Source organism: Peromyscus maniculatus, chromosome 2 (genome assembly GCF_049852395.1).
Source record: "Peromyscus maniculatus bairdii isolate BWxNUB_F1_BW_parent chromosome 2, HU_Pman_BW_mat_3.1, whole genome shotgun sequence".
NCBI lineage: Eukaryota > Metazoa > Chordata > Mammalia > Rodentia > Cricetidae > Peromyscus > Peromyscus maniculatus.
This window is the reverse complement of record NC_134853.1, coordinates 148,936,005-148,955,122: the sequence shown is the minus strand read 5'-3', so window position 1 is coordinate 148,955,122 and position 19,118 is coordinate 148,936,005. Positions and strand designations below refer to the sequence as shown.

At 43.7% G+C, this 19,118-nt stretch overlaps 2 protein-coding genes across 4 annotated transcripts in view; one reads left to right on the top strand and one right to left on the bottom strand.

The window, feature by feature from the left end:
- The window catches only part of Snrnp40 (small nuclear ribonucleoprotein U5 subunit 40), a 35,031-nt gene extending 17,315 nt beyond the window's left edge, over positions 1–17,716 (bottom strand). The window contains exons 1-4 of the mRNA XM_006975555.3: positions 17,508–17,716; positions 14,502–14,631; positions 12,592–12,685; positions 9,775–9,940 (exon numbers count right to left, since the gene is read on the bottom strand). Of these exons, the coding sequence (XP_006975617.1) occupies positions 9,775–9,940; positions 12,592–12,685; positions 14,502–14,631; positions 17,508–17,651 (534 nt within the window). The 5' untranslated portion in view covers positions 17,652–17,716. The remainder of the gene's footprint in view (positions 1–9,774; positions 9,941–12,591; positions 12,686–14,501; positions 14,632–17,507) is intronic.
- Positions 17,717–17,848: 132 nt separating this feature from the next.
- Zcchc17 (zinc finger CCHC-type containing 17) overlaps positions 17,849–19,118 on the top strand; it is a 50,227-nt gene continuing 48,957 nt past the window's right edge. Inside the window, exon 1 of one of the 3 annotated variants that reach the window (XM_006975552.4) lies at positions 17,849–17,973. The gene's annotated coding sequence lies outside the window, so the exon portion shown is untranslated. The remainder of the gene's footprint in view (positions 17,974–19,118) is intronic. The other 2 variants (XM_006975553.4, XM_006975554.4) reach the window with 2 other exon arrangements.

Genomic DNA, 19,118 nt, shown 5'->3' with positions numbered 1-19,118 from the left:
AGTGTAAAGGAATATTCTGAAACTTCTCAGTTAGGGTTTCTATTGCTATGACAATACCCTGTGACCAAAAGCAACTTGCAGAGGAAAGGGTTTATTTCCGTTTATACTTTCAGCCTGTCACTAAGGAAAGTCAGGACAGGATCTCAAGCAGGGCAGGAACCTGCAGGTAGGAGCTGATGCAGAAGCCATGAAGGGGTGCTGCTTATTGGCTTGCTCTGCCTATTTAATTTCTGTTTTTTGAAAAATTTGCTTTTGTTTGTTTTGAGACAGGGTTTCTCTGTTTAACAGTCCTGGCTGTCCTGAAACTCTATTTGTAGACTAGGCTGGCCTCGAACTCACAGAGACCCACCTGCCTCTGCCTCCCGAGTGCTGGGATTAAAGACATGCACCACTACCACCTAGCCAGTCTGTTTTTTTTATAGCAGCTAGGACCAGCAGCCTAGGTGTTGGCACCACCCACAGTGTGCAGGACTCTCCTTTATCAATCATCAATTAAGAAAATACACCACAGATTTGCCTATAGCTGACCATACAAAGATATTTTCTCAATCAAGTCCCTTTTCTCAAATGACTCTAGTTTGTGTCAAGCTGATTAAAAAAAAAAAAAAATAGCCAGCACAAAAACCCAACCAAAAAAAAAAACAAACCAAAAAAACAAAAAACAAAAAAACCAACCCCAAAAAGAACATGAAAAGCTCAACCCTATAATTCATACAGGAAATTAAATAAAAGCACTGTTATTCTGGGCATAGAGGTACACACTGCAGAGGCCCACAGGTCTCTGTGGGTTAGAGACTAGCCTGGTTTTCATAGTGACTTCAAGGACAGCCAGGGCTATACTGAGACCCTGTTTTAAAAAAAAGAAAATAAAAATAAAACAAAAAACCAAAAAGAAAGCAACAAACAAAACCACCACAAACAACACTGTTACTCATTAGGAGGCTCAGGTAGGTGGATCACTGTCAACCTCAGGCTGGTCTGTACTACACAGTAATTCCCTGACTGGAAACCAATCAATCAACCAGCCAACCTCAACCAAAGTGCCAGGCCCAGAAGTACACAGCAGGATCATCTAAACTCGGGAGATCAGCCCGCAACACGACAAGACTCAAGCCTCAGAACCCACACCTGAAACCCCCGTACCCCGGAGGCCTAGACAGGAGGAACAAGAGTCCTGAGGTGAGGACAGTAGGTCCGTGTCTCAAAAAACTAAACCAAAAACCCAAGAGTTCCTTATCTCCCTGCTTCCCCCTCACAAGCACCATGATCACAGAAGTATAGGACACTACATTCATTCAGCTGCAAAAAAGGTTTTTGCACACGTGTGTGTAGTGTGCACCCGTGATGCATGTACGAGTGTGCGACACATAAACACTTATGAATCTGCTTGTGGAAGCCGAAGGCTGACATCAGGTGCCTCTCCACCTTACATTCTGAGGTGGAGTCTCTAAGCCCTGAGCTGGCCATTTCAGCTAGTCTCGCTAGCCAGCTTGTTCCATGGATTCCCTGTCTCTACCACCAGGGCACTGGAATTACAGTAGGCCACCAGGCCCATCATCTTTCTTACTTGGGTGGTAGGGATCTGAACTCGGGTCCCCAGGCTTGCACAAAAAGCACTTTACCCCAGCCCTGGGAAGAGTGGACTGTTGTACCATGTAGCTGTAATGTAAATGACACTGGTACTCTGTGCTGTGCTTGTGGAAAGTGGACTCCAGGAGTGGAGAGGCCTTTGTTGTCTCCTCCAAAGCCCCGTTCTGGGTCAAGCTGGCTCTGTAGTGGGCAAAGAGCAAGCAGCTCAGGGAACTGAAGCCCGTGCCTTTGAGAACAGGTCAAGGTAACCAATCCCAATAGAGTCATCGATATCCCATTCTATAAAAGGGCCTGCAGTGTGGGAGTGAGAGGCCAGAAGCTCAGTGGGGAACTCCAGCAGAATGCCCCAACTTTCCCCTGATTTCTGCTGGGCGTTTGTGTGAACTCTGATTTGATGATGTTACATTTGTTTGTCTTCTCAAGCAGGCTACTAGGGAGTCTCTGCTGGCCATTGTAAACTAATTTGAGGATGTTTTGCTAGTTGCTGTTTGAGCTACCTACTATCTGTTCTTCTACATTTGCTTGTTATGTACTTAATAAACCACTCAAAACCAAAGGTATGGCCACCACAGGTCACTCTCCATACTGTACAGGAAAGGAGCCCAGGCTGGCCTCAAATTTGAGATTTCCCCCGGACACTGAGATTGTAGCTGGTCTCATTTGATTTGTAGGGAATGTCCAGAGCAGGTAAGTGAGAGACACAGACAGGTCAGAAGTTGCCAGGGGCTGGAATATGGGAAGGAAACAAGAATGACTTGGTTGGGTTTCTGTGGGGACGATGAAATGTTCAGGTATCAAAATGCTAAAGAGTGAACCAAAGACCCTGCACATGCTATGCAAGGGTTCTACAGCCCCAGTCTGGCTTTTTAAGATTTCAGTGAGGAATTTACATTTTATCTCAAGTAGAAAAATCTATAGGAAAGAAAAACCTGAGAAAAGAGTGCTTTCCTTTCTTTTCCTTTTTTTTTTTTTTTAAACAGACACTTAGCTGTATAATCCTCCAGAACGAGTATAAACTTCTTAGTTTGGAAGTCAAGGCCTTGATAATCCAGCTCTCATACATGATGAACCTTTGTTTAAACAGACAATCTTTGTACAGATCAAAATAATCTTTGTCCCTTATTTTCCCCCTCTTTTTTTTCTTTTTGAGGCAGAGATTCACTATGTAGCCCAGGCTAGTCTGAAACTCACCATTTTCTTGCCTCAGCCTCCTGTGTACTGGGATTATAGGTGTGTGCCCCAACGCCTGGCGCCAATCTGTCTTTAACCTAAAAGGTACGGTAACCACTTAAAGTTTGATTAAAATAATTTAAAAATCTTGAAATAATCACAGACTTCCTGAAAAGTTGGAAGAGAATTTTTTCTTTGTTCCCTGAAATCATTTTAGAGTGAGTTGCTGACTAGTGCCTTATCCCCCAACACCTCCTAATGTGTGTCCCACATAAATGTCCACTAGTGAACCTCAGTGTGCCACCAACAGGAAGAAGCCAAGAAACATGCTTACCCCATGCTCAAATGCCATTCACACTTAACCATTACCCACCAACCTTCTAAAAAAGACACCAAGATTCCATTTGGAATTCTGTGTTAAATCTGTCATGTCTTTTCAGCTTCTCTCAGATTTTCCTTGCACTTTGGGGCCCCGTCACTTGTGAAGACCACAGGAATTTTCCTCTCTGCACTTGGATTTGTCTGATATTGCTTTGGTGACAGTGAAGATTTATCTTTGGTAAGAATATCAAAGAAATAGTAACACATCTATATCAAGTACTAGCGAACAGCTCACAATTCTGCCTCATTACTAATAACATTCAGTTGCATCATTTGCCGAGAAATCTTTGTACAAGATTTTCCAGGCTCATCTTAAAGTACTTTCCTTGACTAGGCCTAATAAGAGCCTTGGCTTTGTTCATTGGCAAATGGTATTAAAAGACCCAGACATAACTTATAAAAAAAAGTCAGGCATGGTAGCACACACCTTTAATCCCAGCACTCAGGAGGCAGAGGTAGGTGGATCTCTGAGTTCCAGGCCAGCTTGGTCTACAGTGTGAATTCCAGAATAGCCAGAGATATACAGAAAGATCCTATCTTGAAAAACAAAAAACAAAGACCAAGACATGAAGCTGGGCTGTAGCTCAGAGATGAGCACTTCTCTAGTACACTTGAGACCCTGAGTGATTCTCAGTGGATCAAGTAGGGTCTCATTGCTTCTAAGCCTTCTCAGTATAAAGCTAGGCATTGTGTGTGTATACTTCAGAATATATGCCTGTATACACACAGACCCCTCCCCCTTTTGTTTTTTGAAACAAGGTCTGATGTATCCTAGGCTGCCCTCAAATTGGCCAAGTAGTGGATGATGACTTTAAAATTCTGACCCTCCATGGGCTGGAGAGGTGGCTCAGAGGTTAAGAGCACTGGCTGCTCTTTCAGAGGTCTTGAGTTCAAGTCCCAGCAATCACATGGTGGCTCACAACCATCTATAATGAGATCTGGTGCTCTCTTCTGAGCTGCAGGCATACATAATAAAATAAATAAATCTTAAAATAAATAATGGAGTTGGGGATTTAGCTCAGTGGTAGAGCACTTGCCTAGTAAGCACAAGGCCCTGGGTTCAGTCCTCACTTCAAAAAAAAAAAAAAAAAAAAAATTCTGACCCTCCTATGTTCCTCTCCCATGTGCTGGGATTACAGTGTGCACCAGGCCTGATTAATGCTGTGCTGGGGATCAAATCCAGGGCTTTGTGCACAGCCGGCAAGATTCACACTGACTGCCACTACCCCTAGTCCAGTATCCACGCCCCCAACATATCAAGAGTTCATAGACTGAATTCCACTAGAGATTTGCTATTTACCCAAAATGTTTTTCCTGAAACAAGGACTCAGTTTAGATTATTAATTTATAAAGTAAAGATGAGAGCTCACACTGATTCTTCTTATTTGAACCAGCATCAGAAGACTCATTTAGTTTTCTCTCTTTTTTGTGTGCTGAAAACTCCATTTCTTATGACACTAAATATTTTTACTTATTTGATCAGGCTCCTTGAGTGTAACCGATTTCCCAGACTCTTCAACCCTTGACCTCTGTGGGTATCTCCCCCCCCCCCATTAAACTGTCACTCCCATTTTGGTTGGCCTTATGAAGGTCCTCTCCTCACCCATGCTGGTCTGACCTTCTTCCTTACTATATATTGAGACCCTATCATTAAGAACCCATTCCCGCCGGGCGGTGGTGGCGCACGCCTTTAATCCCATCACTTGGAGGCAGAGGCTGGTGGATCTCTGTGAGTTCGAGGCCAGCCTGGTCTCCAAAGCGAGTTCCAGGAAAGGCGCAAAGCTACACAGAGAAACCCTGTCTCGAAAAACCAAAAAAAAAAAAAAAAACCAAAAAACCAAAAAAAAAAAAAAGGAACCCATTCCCACAGGGCAATGGTGGCGTACGCCTTTAATCCCAGCACTTGGAGGCAGAGGCCGGTGGATCTCTGTGAGTTTGAGGCCAGCCTGGTCTACAAGGCAAATTCCAGGAAAGGTGCAAAGCTACACAAAGAAACCCTATCTCAAAAAAGCAAAAAAAAAAAGAAAAGAAAAAAAAGAACCCATTCTTATAAAAAAGTTTGCTTGATGTCTCCAAATAAATTCAACCTGAAGAACTACATAGCGGCCTGGAGGTTGGCTCAGAGGTTAAGAGCACTAGTTCTGGTTGCTCTTCCAGAGGACCCGGGTTCAATTCCCAGCACCCACATGGAGACTCACCAGGTGCCTGCAACTTCAGTTCCAGGGGATCTGCATACATGTGCACATACTCAAATACATACATATAATAAAAAAAATTTAAAATAAATCTGGAAAAAAAGACTCTATGAAAAGCAGTCATCTTTAGGTGATATGACATATTGCCCATTTTACAAAATGCTATTTTGATGGGGCTGAGGATGGGGCTCAGAAGTTAAGAGCATGCACTGTTCTTGTGGAGGACCTGGGTTTGAGTCCCAACATCCACATGGCGCTTTACAACCATTTGTAATGCTAGTTCCAAGAGATCCAATGCCTTCTTTTGATCTCTGTGGGTAAAAGGCATGGACATGGCACACACAGACATATACACATGCAAAACATTTATACACATAAAATGAATCTATAACTACTGCTTTGAGCAATAAATTGTTTCTTTTACTAGAAAAAAGAAAAAGTTTAAAGGACCCAAAGAGAACCATGAGGACAAAGGGGGAAAGGCAAAATGAAAGAGAAAAGGAAAGAATACAAACCAAGAACAAGTTCCTATCGATTGCACTCACTATAGCAGGCCCTTAACAACACTTGTTAATGGGGCTGAAGAGACGGCTCAGCTACTAAGAGTTCCTATTGCGCTTCCAGAGGACCCAAGTGGCTCACAACCACCTGTAACTCTAGCTCCAGGGGATCAGGCAGAGTCTTCTGGACAACTCATGGACTTACGTATGCACACACACACAAAATAATAAATTTCACCCTTAAGATTCTAAATTCAGGCCAGGTAGTGGTGGTGCACACCTTTAATCCCAGCACTCAGGAGGCAGAGTTAAGCAGATCTCTGTGAGTTCGAGGTCAGCCTGGTCTACAGATCGAGATCCAGGACAGGCACCAAAGCTACACCGAGAAACCCTGTCTCAAAAAACAAAAAAACAAAACAAAACAAAAGATTCCAAATTCAGTACAGCTAACCTAGGGTTCCAGGCTTGCAAACCACAAGTGATACAGGATAGAATATCATTTAACACAGAACATGTCAAGATATATAATCAAACACATCAGAATCACCACCTTTATTTATTATATTTTTCAAGGTTTATATATTTTACGTGTATGAATGATTTGCCTGCATGTGTGTCTATGCACCACATAGATGCAGTGCTCTTAAGAGGACATTAGATCCCCCCAAACCAAAGTTACATATGATTATTAGTCACCACGTGGGTATTGGGAACCAAACCCGGGTCCTCTGCAAGAGCAACATGCGCTCTTAACTGCTGAGCCATCTCTCCAGCCCCAATTTATTACTATACGATTCAACTGAAAAAGTAGCAGGGTGAAAACTCAGTGGCAGAGTAAGTCCCTAGCACTTGTGAGGTCCTGGGTTCCAACCACCAGCACCAACAAAATAAATGAATAAAAAACATGCAAGCAATCGCCTGGTGATACAGGCTTTGTGCCTGCTAGTTTTTATGTCAACTTTGACACAAGCTAGAGTCACTGGAGTCCAGGGAGTCTTAATTGAGAAAATATGTCAATAAGATCAGACCATAGGCAGGCTTGTAGGGTATTTTCTTAATTAGTGATTGATGGGGGAAGGCTCAGCCCATTGGGGGTGGGTGGTCCTGGGTTCTATAAGAAAGCAGGCTGAACAAGCTATGGGGAGCAAGCCAGTAAGCAGCCCTCCATGGCCTCTGTATCAGTTCCTGCCCTCCAGGTTTTTGTCCTGTATGAGTTCCTGTCCTGGCTTCCTTCAGTGATGGACTATAATGAGAAGTGTAAGCCAAATAATTTCTTTCCTCCAAAAGTTGCTTTTGGTCATGGTGTTTCATTGCAATAATAGAAATTAGAAAGACAGGCCTATAAATCTCAACTACTTAGAAGTTAGTAGAAGAGGATTGAAAGTTCAAAGCTAGCCTGGGCTACAAAAGGAGTTCAGGGCCAACTTGGGCAACTTACTGAGATTCTGTCTTAAAATTAAAAACAATAACAAGATAAAAGTTAGAGACTGGAGAGATTGCTCAGCAGTTAAGAGCTCTTTTCTTTTTCACTTTTAGATTTATTTATTTTATGTGTACGAGTGTTTTGTTTGCATGTCTGCATTTGTATCTGCCTGGTGGCAGCAGAGGTTAGAGGAGGCCACCTGATGTTATATAAACTGGACATACAGGACCCATAGGAAAATGACCACTGAATTTGCCAAAAACGAGGTGAAATGGTCCTTCAGGTTCCTGTTTCACAGAGGAGACTGTCAGACATTCTACAGAACACAGGGAAAAGTGACTGAGAGACTAGGCCTATGGGCTGAAAATGGATGCCCCTCAATGCTGCAGAGGAACTTTGAATGACTGTCCAGGCAACCAGCTATCTCTATCATTTTAGAATTTTGGAAGTTGCTTACAATGCACTTCCTGTTGATGTAGGTAATATTATATCCTTTTGAGGTCTTTGGTGTAGTTCAAGACTAGATAGTTGTAATTTTCCTTGGTTATGATAAAAAAATAAATTAGATATAAAACCTTAGACTCACAAATATAGGATATAATATTTTCTTTAAATATGCCAAAAATAGACTAGATATTAAAACTGTAATTCTTGCTTGATAACTGTTTTATTATATGTAATTTTACTATGTTAAAATTAAAACCTTCCTTTTTGATTAGACAGAAAAGGGGAAGTGCTCTGGGATGTCTTTTTATATACTGTGACTATGTGTTGCTCTGATTGGTTGATAAATAAAGCTGTTTGGCCAATGGTGAGGTAGAATAAGGTTAGGTGGTACCATTCCAACTGGAGAGAGAGGAAGAGGAAAGGGGAGGCGGAAGAGGTGCTGAGAGCCGCCACCCGGTAAGCCACGAAGCTACATGACAACTTAAATAGATAAATAGAAATGGGATAAGTTGTAAGAGCTAGCTAGCAAGAAGCTTGCGCCATAGGCCATCCAGTTTGTAAATAATATAAACCTCTGTGTGTTTACTAAGCAGCTTTGGAATGTGAGTGGGAGAGATTTGTCCCGACTGCGGGCGGGTGGGACACAGGAAACTTCTGACTATAACCTGATCCCCCAGAACTGGAATAACAAAAATCTGTGAGCCACCATGTGGGTGCTGGGAATCAAACCCCAGCACTTTACAAGAACAGCTAAGCCATCTCTCCAGCCCCACACGTACTGTTCTTATGGAGAACTAGGAATGTATGTTGTACATGTACAGACATGCAGACAAAACAATCACACATATAAAATAAGTTAAACAACAAAAAAAAGCAAGCAGCCGGGGAATGTGACAGCCAGAGAAGGGGGTGAAGTAGTATGCGTGTGTGCGTGTTTGCATGTGTGAGTGTGTATGTATGAACATAGTGTAAGGAAATGTATGTGAAACTCATGCATCAGTTGATACTATGAAGCATCATGTCTTTGAGGTAACCTGATTGCTATTTTCCCCTTGTTTGTAGGTTACATTTTATCTTGAGAAATGAGCGTGCTGGATGAAATCATGGGCTCTGAAATCTCAGTGAAATAACAGTCTAAATATTCTGATGGCCACTCTGGACTCACTGAACCAGACTCTGATTGGTTTTTACTTACTTGCTACTTACATAGTTCTTTTTCTCGAGACAGAGCCTGGCTAGGCAGCTCAGGATGACCATTCTCCAAATGTAACAATACTCGGGGTGTTTCTACTGTTATTATCTGTCTTCTTTTTTTGAGCAGCTTTTCTCTGTTTAACAGTCCTGGCTGGCCTAGAACTCATTCTGTAGACCAGGCTGGCCTTGAACTCAGAGATTCACCTGCTTCTGCCTCCCGAGTGCTGGGATTACAGGCGTGCGCCACCACCATCTGGCTTATTATCTGTGTTTTGAGACTGTCTCACTACACAGCTGAGGTTGGCCAGCACACTGGCTCTCCTCTGGGTATTTTTAGTAGGTTCTCCAGGTAATCGTAACACAGACAGCTTGGGAATCATCAAACTAAATAATCTGTAAGTTGCCATCCTAGGCCACTGAGACTCTTTGCTGAGCTTTTTAGACACCTGTAATTTCACAGCAACCTTGTAAGACACTTATATTACTATTACAGCTCAAAAGGTTAAGAAAGTATTACCAGGTGGTAGAGGCTCATGAGGCCAGCCTGGTCCACAGAGGGAGTTCCAGGACAACCTGAGCTATGTAGAGAAACCTTGTCTCAAGGAAAAAAAAAAGATTAAGAAATCGAAGCTCAGAGAGTGAATTGCTCAAGGTGAACTGCTGAGCCATGAATCAAATCCACATAGTCCATTGATCACAAGTTCTATTCTATGGTTCTAACAGAATTCTCTAGGGTATTATATTAATTGGGAAATTTTTAAGTGTGCTCTGGAAAATGAGTTAAAACGAAGAGAAGAGTACAATATTGGTATAAAGACAAGATAAAGTTTATATTATGTCAACTCAACCGTAACATAGACGAGATAATACCTACCTTAACTGTACCATCGTCGCTGCCGGTGCAGACAAGCTGGGGGCCCCGCCTGGCTGGATAACAGGAGTTCACAAAGGAAGTATGTCCCTTCAGCCTTTTAACCCTCTCGCCCGTCTCACTATCCCACACAGCCACAGTTTTATCTGTTGATGCCGAGAAGAGCATGCTAGAAGAAGAACACAAAGATGTAAGACAAACAACAGGGGCTGGAGACATGCTCAGTGGTCAAGAGCACTGACTGCTCCTCCAGAGGACCCGGGTTTGACTCCCAGCACCCATATAAAGGCCCACAACAGCTGTAACTCTAGTTCCAGGGGATCTGATGCCCTCTTTGACCTCCACAGGCACTGCATGGATATGGTGCACAGACATACAGGCAGGCAAAACACCTATGTAAGTGAAAAAGATAAATCTCAAAAAAGAAAAAAAAAAAAAAATGGGGGGGGGGAGACAAAAATCTTTTTCATTTGCCAAAATGTTTCAAATTCTTCCAGATCACTGCCTCCTGCACTGTGAATTAGCTCATGAATCCAGGGTGCGTCATCCTGTCTTTGGCAATCCTATTCACTTTCTGGATTCACTATCAGGTTGACCCAACACAACCAACCAATCAATTTTTTCCTCCTTTGTGATACACATGGACACAATACTCTCTCACACAGATGTATTTACGCCCTTCCTGCTGTGGTGGAGGTGAGGCCAACTGCAGCAGTTCTAGATTTAAGAGCTGAGTAATCCCAACCATGTGTTCTGTCTCTGGGAATGATTTCTACATTAAACTTGGTTTTACAATGCTCTCTCTTTCCTTTCAGACAGAACTGTGCTATGTAGTCCAGGCAAGTCTTGAACACAAGATGCTCCTGCTCCATTACTATCCAAGAGCTGAGATTGGAGTACATGTAACAATGCCCATTACAATGCTGAAGAAAAAATTATTTATTTCTAATAAACGTGTTGCTTAAAAGTTTGGGCCATACATGTGTAGTATCCAGAGGCCAGAAGAGAGAAAATGAAGCTGAGGTGATATAGCTCAATGGTTCTGTTTTCAGGTTGTCTACAGATTCTGAGCATATAAGAAAAAGCATCAACATTTTAAAAATTAAAGCTGAGGGGGGTTGGAAAGATAGTTCAGCAGTTAAAGTACATATATTGCTCTTGTAGAGGGCCCAAGTTCGGTTCCCAGTACCTACATGGTGGCTCACAACCATCTCTAACTCTATTTCTGTGGGATCTAGCTTCCATTTCTGGCCTTCCTAGGCAGACATGCATATGATGCATATACATACTTGCAGACAAAACACTCATACACATTTTATCTAATAGGTAAGCCTGAGAAAATAGCTTAGTCAGTTAGGACCTGAGTCAATTTGTAGAATTTGGTGTACTAAATTCTGTAACTAAATTTAGTATATATATATATACTAAAATCATGAAGTTTTAATTTTTTTTTTTTTTTTTTTTTTGGTTTTTCGAGACAGGGTTTCTCTGTGTAGCTTTGCGCCTTTCCTGGAACTCACTTGGTAGCCCAGGCTGGCCTCGAACTCACAGAGATCCACCTGGCTCTGCCTCCCGAGTGCTGGGATTAAAGGCGTGCGCCACCACCGCCCGGCTATGAAGTTTTAATTTTTATAACAGATAGGTTAAATCAAATCAAATCAAATCAGTAGACAGGATTGTAAACCTTGTTTACGTAATGGGTATGCCAAAACTCAACAATTTTGGTAGAGAGGGACTTCAGAAAAAAGTACAACATAAGCAGTAACTGGAGAGGTAAAATGTGGACAACGTTTCCATCTATTTGCCTTTTGTTAACATCGAGTGTATTACTTTCAAGATAAGAATAGCTACTGTCAGCCGTGTGAGATCTCTTGGCAGATGAAGGCACTGGCCAGTTTGATTCCCAGAACCCACTTAAAGGTGAACAAAGAAAACTAGCCCCACAAGGCTGCCCTGACCTCTACATATGCATCCCTCACAGACACATTGTGCACACACAATTAATAGATACACATTTTATTTTTTTAGGTTTTGTTTTTGAGAGATAGGATCTTAATACTTAGCTCTGGCTGCCCTGCAACTCACTATGTAGACCAGGCTGGCCTTGAACGTTGAGATCTGCCTGCCTCTGCCTTCTGAGAGCTGACATGCGCCACATGCCACGTGATGAAAATTTTAGAGCTAATTTCAAATTATATTTGCTCTATGTCATCAGGCATGGTGGTGCAGGCCTTTAGTCCTAGCACTGGGCAGAGGCAAGTGGATCTCTGTGAGTTTGAGGCCAGCTTGGTGTACAGAGCTAGGACAGCCAGGGCTATAAAGAAAAACCTGTCTTCCAAAAAAAAAAAAAAGGACTTATGTCTCATAAAGGAAAAAAAAAAAAAAAAAAAAAAAAAACTGGTCTGAGTACTGGCATATTAGAAGATAAATGATGATGTGGTCCTCTTGCCTCAGCTTCCTCAGTGCTAACATAAAAGGATTATACCATTCTGCCCCGCCAAAACATAGCAGTTCCCTGAAACATGCCCCCCCAACCCCCCCCCCCCGCCCCCCCCCCCCCCCACACGGTTTCTCTGTGTAGTTTTGGTGGCTGTCCTGGATCTCGCTCTGTAGACCAGACTGGCCTTGAACTCACAAGAGATCCACCTGCCTCTGCCTCCCGAGTGCTGGGATTAAAGGCTTGTGCCCCCACCGCCCGGCTCACCGGCTCAAAACATAGTAGTCTTGACAGTCTCTCAAGAGGCAAAACTGAGGGCTGCAGGATAAAGGATGCTGAGCTTTAGTATGGAAGCAGCTGTCATTTCACCATGCAGAACTCACCTGCCATCTGTGTTATAATGCAGTTCCATCACCGCTCCACTATGTCCCTTCAATGTAGCATAGTTATCACAGTCACCATAGACATTCCACAATACTGTTAAGAAGAAAACCCATCATCAGTCAGAGAAAGGTTAATGTAAAATAACCAGAAAAATATTTCTGAAATTATATGCCCATGGAACATCATTGGTTCTACCAATGAGACCAATCTTCTCAACACTAAAATTCCTGTGTGCGTGCGCCCGCCTGCTCATGTGCTCAGGTGTGAATATACATGTATGCCCATGTATGGAAGCCAGAGAGGACAGCTGTGGGTGCTGTTCATCAGGCACCATCCACCTGATATCTTCACTGACCAGGAACTTGCCAAGCAGATTAGGCTGGCCAGCTGATGGGCCCAGGGGTCTACCTGTCCACCTCCCCAGAGATAAGAATGAAAGTACATGCTGCCCTATACAGCTTTACATGAGTTCTGCAAATTGACTCAGATCCTAACTGACTAAGCTATTTTCTCAGGCTTACCTATTAGATAAAATGTGTATGAGTGTTTTGTCTGCAAGTATGTATGTGCATCATATGCACGTCTGCCTAGGAAGGTCAGAAATGGAAGCTAGATCCATGGAAATGGAGTTAGAGATGGTTATGAGCCACCATGTAGGTACTGGGAACCGAACTTGGCCCGCTACAAGAGCAATATATGACCTTTAACTGCTGAACTATCTTTCCAACCCCCCTCAGCTTTAATTTTTAAAATGTTGATGCTTTTTCTTATATGCTCAGAATCTGTAGACAACCTGAAAACAGAACCATTGAGCTATATCACCTCAGCTTCATTTTTCTATTTATTTTTTTAAAAGATTAGTATTTATTGATGTGTACGGAAGTGTGTGTGCACAGACACCCTCAGAGGTCTGAAGAGAGCATTGGATCCCCTGAACCTGTATTATAGGCAGTTATGAGCCACTTGATGTCAGGAGCTGGGAACTGAACTCAGGTCCTCTGGAAGAGCAGCAAGTGCTCTTTTTCTCCTTTTCTTTTCCAGACAGGGTTTCTCTGTGTAGCCCTGGCTGTTCTGGAACTCCCTCCAGCCTGTGTAGACCAGGCTGGCCTCAAATTCAGAGATCCATCTACCTCTTCTACCTCTGCCTCCTGAGTGCTGGGACTAAAGGCGCCGCCACTCCCAGCTAACATCTGCTCTAACAGATGAGCCATCTCTCCAAACTGCACTTATTTTTTCAAATATGGGTATTCCTAATGAGTAGCTGAGAACCTGGTAGCAGATGATTTAAGTGAGTCACCACATGAGGATCCCATCTTTCTCCCTCATATACTAGGATCCTAGGTATAGATTAAGGTCTCATGTTTTCATAAGTAGAAAAGTTCTTTCTTTCCTCTTAACTCTCAGTAACCCACTGTCACTAAACTGATGCTCTCAAGAGCTGTCTCCATGAAAAATCCATCTTTAGCTGCTCCTGGTAGCACAAGCCTCTAATTCCAACAATTGGGAGGCGGAGGCAGGAGGATTAGATGTTCCAAAGTCATTCTCATTAATTACATAGCCAGTCTGAGGACAGCTGGGGCTACATCAGAGTGATAGAAGGAGAACGGAGAAGGGAGAAGGGGGAGGGGCGGGAGGGAGGAGGAGAGAGAGAAGAATATATAACTCCAACCAAAGCAACCCAATTAGTAAAATGTTTCCTTTCTCTTTATTTACCATATGGACCTATGGTTGTACCTGAATGATTGCTCAATATTTTGATACCTGTTTTAGCACATTATCACTATAATTTAACTTGCAAATTTAGACTGATGCCTGATGCCTTCTATGGCATCCGAAATTTAAAAAACAAAACAAAGCAAAAAAACTTTAGCAGTGAACAGTAACTCAAGATTCAAAAACTGTGCCTTACGTATGAGTCGGTCAAATCCTGAAGATGCCAAGGTGGATCCATTGGGGTGAAACTTGCAGCAGTACACTTCTCCTTCGTGTCCCGAGAGCAACATGATTGGGGCTTGAAGGGAGGAACATCTGGGAGGTCCCTAAACCAGAGAGGAGTGTGAGGCAGCCACTGTACACAGCAAAGGGTGCTGTGAAGTTGGAGGTGGTGCGTTTCATTTGGGTTAGGGAATGGCACCTCTGTCCACAGAACTCCTGCCTCTAGATGGATAAGCCCTTGGACATTCCAGTGTGCCCACCACAGTACTCTCCTGCCTAACTCTGCTTTTGTTCCACAACCAACTTTGACTGCTTAATCACGCTGACCTCATTTATGCCTCAGGATCTTAACAGATCTGATCTCGCAGAGCTCTCCTCCTATTTGGCTCCTTTTAAATGTTTCCTCCCTGGAGTCTTCAACACTCAAACTCAGGCAGCTGCCATCTCCCTGCAGTGCTCCATAAGCTCCACTGCATTCTGTCAAAGCCCCATCGCCATGCGAGTTCCCTTCATTGCTGGCATGGTTCTTTTTCCCAAAGAAATGAAGGTCTGGGAGCACAGGAACAACGTTTCTCAGACTCGAGCTCACCAAACCAGCCTTTGCAAAACCCTGCATGGGACAACTCATTATGCAAAATAGATTTTTGAGGTGTGAGCAGGGCTTTGATATGTAGCCCAGGCTGGTCTTAAATTTTCAGTCCTCCTAGTGCTGGTATTACACGTGTGTATCTCTATGCTCGAATTGGCAAAGTGGTTTCTGATTATGGTCTTGGACACTAAGCCTAGGTTTGGCAATTCTTCCAACTCTGGGCCAACAAATTTACTTGTCAAATAAGAATAAGTGTACTACCAGTAACCCTGAAATCTCTTTGGCAGATTCGAGTATACTAACTTATTTTTATTATCATGTATTAACTATACAAAGTAATGGGTTTTATTGTGAAATATCCATAAATGCAAACAATGTACTATGATTATATTCATCCAGTGTATTTATTAAAAAAAAAAAAAAAAGTACATGTGGGCCACAGAGATGGCTTAGTGATTAAGAGCACTTATTGCTCTTCCAAAAGACCTGGGTTCAGTTCCCAGCACCCACACTAGGCAGGTTTCAAGTGCCTGTAGCTCCAGGTTCAGGGGACCCAACAATGTCTTCTGGCCTAGAAGGGCCACCCCACACACACAGGGGATAAAAGATACACACAGATAAAAGTAAACCTGACATATCTAGGCACTGGAGAAACAGCACTCAATAAAACAACGGACCTTGCATTATAGTGGAAAGTGTGAGAGAAAGGGAAAGGAAACAAAACAAAAAACAAGCCAAACACCTAGTGCTGTGTGCAATGGAAAGAAATAATATGGGCTCCAGAGTGCAGGGTAGTTCAGCTTAAAATACAGTGGTCAGGAAAGCACCATTGAAAGAGCCAATAGCTAACCATGTGGGCATTTGGAATAACATTCCAAAATGCAACAACAACAAAATGTAAGAACACATATGTTGGTGTTACTTGAGCATGATGATATGCTAGAAAACTGATAGATGAGCATGGTAAAAAAAAAAAAAAAAAAAAAGGGAGTTATTACAGAGAATTTGATTTTTTAAAAATTCAGAATGAAATAGCCAACACAATGTTTTCAGCAGAGAATAATGTGACTTAATGTTTTGACAATTCCCCTGGCTACTGGATTAATAACTGATCCTTAATTCAAAGACAAAACCAAAAATACTAATTAAGCCCCTCCTGCAATGATGCCAGATGACATAAAAATGGTCTGATGAGGAGGTCAAGATTGTGGTTACAGCCGGGCGGTGGTGGCGCACGCCTTTAATCCCAGCACTCGGGAGGCAGAGGCAGGCGGATCTCTGTGAGTTCGAGGCCAGCCTGGGCTACCAAGTGAGCTCCAGGAAAGGCGCAAAGCTACACAGAGAAACCCTGTCTCGAAAAACCAAAAAAAAAAAAAAAAAAGATTGTGGTTACAGTTCTTTTTTCTTCTTTCTTTCAACAGAGTTTTGCTATAATAGCCTACACTGGCTTAGAAACCACGATCCTTCTTGAGTGATGATTATAAATTTGTGTGTCCAGTTTTTCATTTATTTATTTTGGAGACAGGGATCTTGCTATGTTAAAAAAATAAATTAGTATACTGGAATCTAACAAAGCGATTTCAGGATTATTGGTAGTACACTTATTCTTATTTGACAAGTAAGATTGTGACAGCCCAGAGTTGCAGGCTGGCCTCTAACTCCTTCCCTCAAAATTTTCTTGTCAGCCTTCTTCTGGGAAGATGCAACTAGAGCCCCACACCACTAACTTTATTATGTATTTGAAGGACCACACCAGCAGAATTTAAAGAGTTGGGGCAGGAGGCACATTTATTTTCCTTACTATACTAGAGAAGGTATGATGACATTTTACAACATGCCGTTGGAAGCATAGGTTCTGACTCCAAAGAAGTCTGCTTTCCCCTTATGCAAAATAACAGTTCCTTTTAGGCTGTTACCAAGATTAATGGAAATTTCACATGCAAAACATCTAACACAAGAGCCAACGGATGTTAATTATTGTTAATAAAGCAAATTCAGAGAAAGAGAAAAGTAAATTGTACCAGGTAGCAAAGCGAGCCTGGCTCATTCATTTCCCTTGCTTCCACTCTCCCTCATTCATTCATTCGTCCATTCTATAAACTTTCCTGAATGTTTGTTTTATGCTGAATCCCTGAAGATTTAGGATGCGGAAGTTTGGCTCTTGATTTTGAAGCCAAGGTTTTAAATGCTTCAGTGCTACTTCACAGGACGATTGAAAGGCTGAAAACAGGCGTCCAACAGGGAAACACGTATGAAACAGACTCAGAACACAGGGCACCTTTAGAGACACCTGCTTTAACTTCAGGTCCACTGTCTTTCCGTTCCCCCCGCGCCGGTACGGTCCAAAGGGGGAGGAACGGAGGGCCAAAAGCAAGATGACTCCTCACTTACCGCCTGCAGCAAGGCTCCCGGAGTTGCCTGCTGCTGTCCGGCTCCGGGGCCGGACCCCGCCGCTCCCAACAGCAACTCATGCCGCGGCCGCTTGACGGGAACCAGTGGTAGCTCCGGGCCCTTGCGCTTCGGCTGCTCGATCATGGCGGTAGCCACTTTGCTCGGCGCCGCCACTGACCGCGCCGCCGGCCGCAGGCGCCGCGCGATTGGCTCCGACTGAGTTCTTCCTCCAGAACTTCCGGAAGGGAGCAACCAATCAGCTCCCAACATTCCCTTCTGCAACGCCCTCTGAATACGCTCTTGCGATTGGTCCCCTCTGGATGACGCCACGGGAGCTCAATTCTGGGATTGGAGCGCGAAGCCGGCGTCCCTCCTGGACGCGCCGTGCATTGTGGGTTGAGAACAAGCAGAGCCGATTTGGCGTTCCTGGCGATGAAGCGGATGCCAGGCTAGGAGACGGCGCCGAGTGAGTGTGTGCGGGAACGAGGCGGGTGGCTGTTCCAATCTGGAAGCTGGGACTAGGTGATAGGCCTGAGCCCACCATTCTCAGCTGGCGGCCCTACCGTGGGGGGGTGGGGGGAACCGCTGGAAAAAGTAGCCCCTTGGCAGGCTAGAGCGGAGCTTTGAGCTCTCTGGCCGGGGGACTCGAACCCTAAGGCCGCTGTCCCTTGACAGGCTGTTCTGCACAACGCCGCTTTTGCGGCCAGCGCTGTGCTAGCGTTCCTAGGGAATGATGCCCGACTCCCGGTCTCCCGGCTTCACTGCCAGGTTTGGCTGAGGAGGCGGACTTTGTCACTGGTTCAGCCGTCTTTTTTAAGGGCTTTAATTTATGCCCCCAGACAGACAGTGGTGGAGGAAATATCCGAGGGCTCCTCCAAAGTACAATTTTGTTGAGAAATCTAAGACTCATCCTAGTGTACCAGGCCTTCTAGTAAGCGGTACAAGCGATATTTATTATGCAGAGCGTTAGGGTACACTGAAGAAACGTGGTCCCCAACCTCAGGGCTTTAGTGTCTCTTGGGGTGTGTGTGGGAAACATTGTTAAACAAATCTCCCCAGTTGATTGGAAGACTAGTTAAGAGAGCGATGCCTCATGTTATGAGTAACTAAGAAGCTTGAAGGATTTTCAAAGGAAAAGACACCCGAGCTGTTGCTCTCTGAAGGGACAGTTCTGATTAGGGGAAGAGAGGAAGGCAAAACGTTCTGCACAGAACAGCGTGTGCACTAGTGTCCTATCATTTGGGAAGAAGATGACCAAGAGACACAAAGGGCCAGTGTGCTGAGAGAGAGCTTGAAGGGAGGTATGGTACAAGATGAACCTGGAGGTCATGAAGAGTTGCAGCCTTAACTTTAAAATGAGTAGGAAACCAATGAAAGTTTTCTCTCCCCTCCAGGATGTGGGATATGGAGGAGGAGATGGCGTGATTCTTCAGGCTTAATGGTGTTATGAGATTGGAGAGATGAGGCGAGGTTCACTGGAGGCAAATAGACCACTTTGGGAGCATGCTTAGTAGTTCTGATCAGCAATGTCAGTGAGAACCAAGCTGGAGGTGGGACTGAGGATAGTTTCACAGTATCTTGGGATGGCTGGAAAGTAAATTGGATAGGATT